The sequence below is a fragment of the Entamoeba dispar genome, genomic scaffold, assembly GCF_000209125.1.
Source record: "Entamoeba dispar SAW760 scf_1105229461103 genomic scaffold, whole genome shotgun sequence".
Lineage (NCBI taxonomy): Eukaryota > Evosea > Mastigamoebida > Endamoebidae > Entamoeba > Entamoeba dispar.
In genome coordinates this window covers 52,360-59,487 of record NW_001854525.1, presented here as the reverse complement: position 1 = coordinate 59,487, position 7,128 = coordinate 52,360, and the positions used below count along the sequence as shown (strand labels likewise).

At 26.6% G+C, this 7,128-nt stretch overlaps 7 protein-coding genes across 7 annotated transcripts in view, besides 10 other annotated features; 4 read left to right on the top strand and 3 right to left on the bottom strand.

The window, feature by feature from the left end:
- EDI_260800 (uncharacterized protein) overlaps positions 1-771 on the top strand; it is a gene marked incomplete at both ends in the record, with an annotated part of 1,258 nt that extends 487 nt beyond the window's left edge. Inside the window, one exon of the mRNA XM_001738121.1 lies at positions 14-771. Within this exon, the coding sequence (XP_001738173.1) occupies positions 14-771 (758 nt within the window). The remainder of the gene's footprint in view (positions 1-13) is intronic.
- Positions 357-388: a sequence feature (AT_rich).
- Positions 772-1,008: 237 nt separating the features above from the next.
- Positions 1,009-1,039: a sequence feature (AT_rich).
- Positions 1,040-1,313: 274 nt separating this feature from the next.
- EDI_260790 (uncharacterized protein) lies at positions 1,314-2,888 on the bottom strand (the record flags this gene model as incomplete). The annotated part of the gene is made up of 1 exon (XM_001738120.1): positions 1,314-2,888. The coding sequence occupies one exon, from the start codon at positions 2,886-2,888 to the stop codon at positions 1,314-1,316; it is 1,575 nt and encodes a 524-aa protein (XP_001738172.1).
- A 30-nt stretch (positions 2,889-2,918) lies between these two features.
- Positions 2,919-2,992: a microsatellite.
- A 17-nt stretch (positions 2,993-3,009) lies between these two features.
- On the top strand, positions 3,010-3,514 carry EDI_260780 (uncharacterized protein; the record flags this gene model as incomplete). The annotated part of the gene is made up of 2 exons (XM_001738119.1): positions 3,010-3,061; positions 3,108-3,514. 2 exons carry the CDS (start codon positions 3,010-3,012, stop codon positions 3,512-3,514), a joined length of 459 nt encoding a protein of 152 aa, XP_001738171.1.
- A 5-nt stretch (positions 3,515-3,519) lies between these two features.
- EDI_260770 (protein disulfide isomerase, putative) lies at positions 3,520-4,011 on the bottom strand (the record flags this gene model as incomplete). The annotated part of the gene is made up of 1 exon (XM_001738118.1): positions 3,520-4,011. One exon carries the CDS (start codon positions 4,009-4,011, stop codon positions 3,520-3,522), a length of 492 nt encoding a protein of 163 aa, XP_001738170.1.
- Positions 4,012-4,034: 23 nt separating this feature from the next.
- Positions 4,035-4,077: a sequence feature (AT_rich).
- Positions 4,078-4,102: 25 nt separating this feature from the next.
- EDI_260760 (uncharacterized protein) lies at positions 4,103-4,929 on the top strand (the record flags this gene model as incomplete). Its single annotated transcript, XM_001738117.1, has 2 exons — positions 4,103-4,645; positions 4,714-4,929. The coding sequence occupies 2 exons, from the start codon at positions 4,103-4,105 to the stop codon at positions 4,927-4,929; spliced, it is 759 nt and encodes a 252-aa protein (XP_001738169.1).
- Positions 4,651-4,679: a sequence feature (AT_rich).
- Positions 4,904-5,188: a sequence feature (AT_rich).
- Positions 5,189-5,221: 33 nt separating this feature from the next.
- Positions 5,222-5,398: a microsatellite.
- Positions 5,280-5,439: a microsatellite.
- An 8-nt stretch (positions 5,440-5,447) lies between these two features.
- Positions 5,448-5,487: a sequence feature (AT_rich).
- Positions 5,488-5,597: 110 nt separating this feature from the next.
- Positions 5,598-5,650: a sequence feature (AT_rich).
- A 26-nt stretch (positions 5,651-5,676) lies between these two features.
- Positions 5,677-6,342, top strand: EDI_260750 (uncharacterized protein; the record flags this gene model as incomplete). The annotated part of the gene is made up of 1 exon (XM_001738116.1): positions 5,677-6,342. One exon carries the CDS (start codon positions 5,677-5,679, stop codon positions 6,340-6,342), a length of 666 nt encoding a protein of 221 aa, XP_001738168.1.
- An 86-nt stretch (positions 6,343-6,428) lies between these two features.
- Positions 6,429-7,128, bottom strand: part of EDI_260740 (coatomer subunit delta, putative) — a gene marked incomplete at both ends in the record, with an annotated part of 851 nt that continues 151 nt past the window's right edge. The window contains one exon of the mRNA XM_001738115.1: positions 6,429-7,078. Within this exon, the coding sequence (XP_001738167.1) occupies positions 6,429-7,078 (650 nt within the window). The remainder of the gene's footprint in view (positions 7,079-7,128) is intronic.

Genomic DNA, 7,128 nt, shown 5'->3' with positions numbered 1-7,128 from the left:
ATTAAAACAAAAGGAGAAGTCCGATCAAATATAACATGGAAATGTAGATCTATTGGTGCTTATTATGGAGAACCATCATATTCAGCATCTATATCTAAAGATGGTAGTGTTATGGCAGTTTCATTTAAAACAGCAATTACTATATGGGATGTTTTATCAAATAAATTATTATTTTCACTTCCTATTCCATATGAACAACACAATAAAGAATTTATACCTGTTGAAGTTCAATTTTTATCCAATTCACAATACATTCTCACTAAATCAAAACAAGGTGTTATTATATATGATCTTCTTTCTAGAAAGATTTATCAATCATTCCTTTGTACTCCAATTCTCATTGCTGCACATCGTACATTAAATTTATATTTATTTGTTAATAAAAATACTGGACATTGGGATGTTTTCTTAATGAAAATAGGTGACATAAAACCAGTTGCTGTATGGAGAATAGATACAGAAATAACATCAATGGTGTTCTACACTACAGTCACTGGTCTTGAATACATTTGTGCAGTGACAAAGAATAGTGAAATTTATTCATTACCACTAGAAAATATGATTGGAAAAGATGTACCTCAACCTTATATTGATACAAAAGTTTCTGAAAAGAAGGCTGCTATTACTCTGAAGAAACTTGAAATGGACGAATCAAATAATGAAACTCGAGTGGTAAAAATTGTAAGTGAATCAACATTAGATGGCCTAGAAGCAAATATTTCTGATGTGAATAACATCTTCAACGTTATTGTTGACTGTCTTCTTAAATGATTGCTTTTTGAATGAGTGCTTCATCAAAATAAGTAATTGTATTCAATAGAAATAAAGTCCAATAATTATAACACTGAGATATTTTATATCTTTTATAACTCATGAATTCTAGTTTTGTTTGTTTCTCTTTTATTGATTTCAAAATAAACTAAGAGAAGTGTTAATGCAAAATATCGTAATAGTTTTTTTTTGTTTATTTAGTATTATTCTTAGATAAATAAATAGTATTTCCATTTCTTATATTTTTAATAATAACTATTTATATAAACATTGTATTCAGTAGTGTGTTAGCATAGAAATACTAGTCGATATTATAAACTCATCAAATTTTAAGAAATTAAAGATATCACTTGAAAAAAAAAGGCTAGGAAAAGTTAATTTATTCGTTCCATAAGAGAGTTCTTTTTATTCAGAACTTCTCTCATTTTTATAATATAATGAATTAAGCACTAAAAATATTGATATTAGTTTTTGTTGAATATAAGATAAATTTAAAAGGGTCAAATAAAATAATTAAAGAGATAAAGACAGTCCTTTTTAAATTATCCTTTTACTACAATCAATGGCTTCAACTTAAACACAATCTTTGATATTCCAGCTGACTGACATGTCTCTACTACCTCTTTTACATCTTTGTAAGCACCATCAGCTTCCTCAGCAGCTAGTTTTGGATCTGTTATTCTTAGTTCAATGCCTTTTTTCTTCATTTCTTCAACAACACTATTAGAAGAAATATCTTTCATTGCTTTTACTCGACTTATCTTACGTCCTGCTCCATGACAAGTTGATCCAAATGTTTTTTTCATTCCTTCTTGTGTACCAACTAACATATAAGAACATGTACCCATACTTCCTCCAATGATTGCTGGTTGTCCAATGGGTTTATATGCATCGGGAATAACTGGGTTTAAAGGAGCAAAAGCACGAGTAGCTCCTTTTCGATGTACAATACATTTTATCTCATTACCATCAATTAAATGAATTTCTTCTTTTGCAATATTATGACAAACATCATAAACTAAATGCATGTCTAAATCTTTTGGTGATTTTTTAAAAACTTGTTCAAATGTACAACGTACATGATATGAAATCATTCCTCTATTTGCAAAGGCATAATTTGCTGCTGCATTCATTGCTTTAAAATATTTTTGACCATTGTCAGATTGAAAAGGAACACCTGTTAATTGAATATCAACTTCGTTTTTGTTACTTTGATTTACACACAGATCAACAAAGTCTTGACATACTTGATGACCTAATCCACGACTACCACAATGAATCATAATACATATTTGACCTATATGTGAAATTCCCATTTGTTTAGCTGCTTCCATGTCCATAATTTCATCTACTCGTTGTATTTCCAAATAATGATTCCCACTTCCTAATGTTCCAAGTTGATTTCTACCTCTTCCTCGTGCTTTCTGACTAACTAGATGTGGATCAGAATTAATAATTCTACCATTTTCCTCACAATAAACTAAATCTTCTTTCCATGCTAAATCTTTTTTTACTAACCATTCCAAGCCTTCATTCATAATTTCATTCATTTCCTTTTCTGTTAGTGTTTGGTTAGATGTTGTTCCAACTCCACTGGGAATATTCTTTTGAAGTGCATCTGCAAGTTCTACTAAATGAGGTTCAATATCCTTGTCATCTAAATTTGTTCGTAATAATCGTACGCCACAATTAATATCAAATCCAACTCCTCCAGGACAAATAACAGCATTAGGATCATCTAATCGCATAGCAGCAACCCCTCCAATAGAAAATCCATAACCACTATGAGCATCTGGCATAGCTAATGATTTAATAACTCCAGGTAATGTAGCTACATTTGCAGTTTGTCTTACACAAGATGAAAATGATGCGCCAGGTTGTTCATTAAGTAATTCATTCATTAACAGTTCAAATAAATCATCATTACAAAACATCTCTGCATCATTTTTCATTCCATTAATAAATCCTTTTTTAATTATCAAAGAAACATTTGTTCTTTGTAAATAAGGTTCATATTCTTTAGGTATTTGACACCCATAAAAATCAACTAACTCTTTCTTAATTGGTTGAACAGGTTGTACTTTTCTTTTCTTACCAGGTTTGTATCCAGAAGACATTGAAATGAGATTTTTGAGTCTTTTTGGTTAAATATTAATAATAATAATTAATAATATAATTAATAATTAATAAAAAGAGTTGTATTGATAACAAAACTAATAATTGAAAATAAATAATTACATGAGTACTGCCCAACAAATACAAACTAATTTCCAAATTGTAGATAAATTTCGTTTGTTAAAGAGTTAATTATCATTAGAAAAATACTCAATAAGTAGATCAGGAAAAAGTTCAAAAATATACTGATATTCAAAAACAATTCAATTTTATTGAAACACAATTAAAACTTGATGAAGAGGCATTAATGAAGTGTATTTCAGAAGGACAAATGAAAGAATACTCAGAAGAGATGATTGAAATATTAAACGAGTATAAAGATAAAGTGCTTCATGCAAGAAATGAATTAGATGTAACTATTGAAAAACATGGAAATGAAATGAAGAAAATGAATAATGTATTTAATGAAACATCCTTAAAGAGTGTGAGTGACTCTGAAAAGCTTGTTAATGATATCAACTCATTAACAAAAAAATTATCACAACAAACTAATCAACCAGTATCAAATGCTATTAAAATGACTTCAACTATTCAAACAAAACTTGATGCAATGATTAATACTAATTAAATGAATTAAAGTTCAACCTTTTGAAGATGTTCATCAAAATGTTCATCTTTGTTAGTTGTTTTAATCATCAATTCGATCCAATCTTTCATTGCTTCAGGTGAGTATGACATAGAATATTCAGGATAAATATAATTATTGTAGAACAAAAACAATGATGGATACCCTTTTAAGAAACTTTGTTTATGACAGTATGAGTGATATAAATCACAATCAAGACGGGCTAATCTAAAGTTTGGTTGGTTATTATGAATAATGCCAAGTTGATTAAAACGAGGAATAAGTTTTTTGCAATGAGGACAAGTTGGATCATAGAACATAACAAATGTATAATTTTTTTCATTAACCATTTTTCTAAAAGTTTGAGATGTTAGTTCATAAATTCCATTATTTAAATTATCTTGAGATTGTTCATCATCAATTTCTTTTAAAATGTCATCTATTTTTTTTGAATAAACAAGTAAAGAAATACAAAAGATAAGAATAATAATTGATTTCATTGAAGTGATTTTGTAGTTTTTAGTATATATATTTTTCATAAAAATATAAAATAACAAATTTATTAACATCTCAAAATTCATTAAAAATTTCATGAACAGTACAGAATCAAAGAAAATGTTTGAAGTATTTGAACAACTTGCATCAGTTGCAGATTGGGAAACAATTAAAAATACTATCAAATCACAACAAGTTCCATTAAATTTATTTGGAGAAGTAATGTATCTTCTTGGTGTAGATGTAGGTCAAGCATTTGGATATTCAATTATGAAATTATTATTTGAAGGAAAAGATTTGAGAGATATTGCAGAGTTTATATACAATGATTTATGTGATCAAGATATATTTCATGTTAGTGAGTATTTAGGTGGATTTCAAAATACTCCTGAAGTTGAATGTAATATAGATGGTAAACCAGCAGAAAATTCTGCTATTTATGTCTTTGGAAATGATGCTGAAGGAGCAAAGAAATTGTCATACGTTTTGACATATCTTCAACATGAATATTCTTTAGGTTGGGATGATTTAATTATGGTTATTTCTACAGCACTAAGTAATTGGGGATTATTAAATCCATCTGATAAATTTTTACAACTCTTTTTACTTTATGTTTCAAAAGAACTTACCGTTGATGAAGTTTGTTAATTATTTCAATATAATTATAATTATTCTAATGGGTGAATTAATCATTACCTTATTTATAGGAAATTCAACTAATTGAAAAAATCATTGGAGTTTGTGATGAAGAAGAAAAGAAAGAATGGACGTCATATAACAAAAAATTAGCTCAATTCTTCCAATTACTTACTCAATCATGGAATGACATAGATAAAAAACATTTCTTTAAAAATGGTCCAATTGTTTGGAAATGGGGAAATGATTCTATAAAACAACTTAATAAATTCTTTAAAATTAATTAATTACTTTTTTTTTATTATTTATTTAATTTTTAAAGGAGTTTAAATCTATTTTTATTTATTGAAAATAAGAAAATTTTACTTAAAACAATTATTTTTTTTTATAATTTATTTAATTAATAAAACCATATCAATCTTTTTTTAATGTATGTAAACAATTTTCTGTATATTCTTTTTTCTTTTATAGAAGTAAAATATCTATAAAAATCTTAATCTGTTTAATATAACAATAATTTATAATTAAATTATGAAAATTAAATATCTTGAAAGTATTTTTTTATTACCCTTTAATTTGTATTAATTATGAATAGAAGTATTGTCAATTATAGTCAATAATTATCAGAATAACAAAAAATTAATGAATAATATAATTGAAAATTAGTAATATATTCTCTAATATAATAATTATATTTATTATAGTAACAATTATAATTTGTTAATAAAAAAATTTATTATACTAATAAAATTATAAATTAGTTAATATATTAAAAAATTCGTTTTTTAGTGAAATAACCATTATGAAAATAAAAATATAAGTAATAAAATTATTTTAATAAAAAAGAAGAAACATTTCCACTTACTAAAACACAAAGATAATTTGAGTTAATGTAAAAACAACCAGTGTTTTGATCACTACATAGCTCTAATATTTTGATAACTTTTTTGTATAGAATAAATAAAATTTAACATTACATAAAAAAAATAAAAGATTTAAAAAAAAAAAGAACTTGAACAACTTAAAAAGATTTAATGTTTTTTGCTGCTGAACCTCAAAAAGATAACATTAAAACTTATGTTTTGAGCTTAGAAAACTATTACAGTGGAATTGAAAAAACTGAATCTTCTCAATCAAAAAACCAATCAACTGAGGTAAAAATAAAACTTAATTCTTCATTAAAACAAAACGTTATTTATTCATACACAGATTTAGTTAGAGATGTATCATTTAAGTTTCGTTTAAGTGTCTTAGATCATCCTAACTTTTTTATTGATCCAAATAATGATTCTAACTTGGTATGTACAAGAGAAATTACTTTAGAAGATATAACAGCAAATAACATTTCTATTGATTATATTAATGGACAAGTCTTAGACATTCCTCTTTCTCAACTTACTTCTGACCATTATACTTTCCCTTCACTTGGATTATTAAAACAACAAAATAGTGAAGAACGTGGTGATTTTATAGTTAAACTTAACATACCAAACTCAAGTGTTTCTAAGGCCTTGATTCAATTTTTAAAAGACAATGATTTTTCTTATGACTGGATTGCCTCGATCCAGGTACCAATACAAGACAATCTTGAAAATGAAAATTTACACCTTTTCACGTTACAAAATCTCTTATTAGAGAAAAAGAAATTCTTAGAAAATAAAGAACAACTTCTCCATCAAATTCAAGACTCTCTACAATAAATTGATATTTTAAATCAGTGTTGGTTAAAATAATTATTTCCTTTCCATTTATAAAAAAGAATCTAATTCTATTATTTCAATACTAATTAAGGTATTATTTGATATGTTGCATTCAACATAACTTCTTTTTCAAATTCTATTGATTGACCATTTGAAATTACTTCTACAACCTCATTTCCAGTAAGAGTGTGTTCATGAAGATATTCAACAGAAATAGGGAAGAGTCTTGATGTTTCCAATCCTTCTCCAGAAATTTCAATTTCTAATGAACCATTACTTCCATCACTAATATCTCCAATAATCCATTGTATTTTATCAGTAACTTCTAAATTACCATCAATACTAATTACAGTAATTGGTCCAAGATTCGGTATTTCAACAACAACATCTTTCAATTCTTGTGTTGCTTCATATGACATTGACAATGTTAATCCATTTTGTGCTTCTGCTGGCCAACATGTAAATGTTATTGGTAATGAAAATTCTTCTGCTTTATAGTTCCATTTAATATAAATTGCTGGTGTGTTAACTGCTAACTTTTTTCCTTCTTTTAATTTTAATATACGTTCTACAAATGCTTTTGGATCCACGTGTGGATGCATTTGTGCTTTAGCAACAACTCCAATTGGTGCTAATTTCATTTCTGCTTCTACTCCTTCAGCAACAGCAATTCCAAGTGATCCATTTAATACAACATTAACTGCACTAGTCTCAGCACTAACTGTAATATGTGACTCTTCATTAACTTTTACAATGCATTAGAACATTATTTCTTTTCTTCTTGAT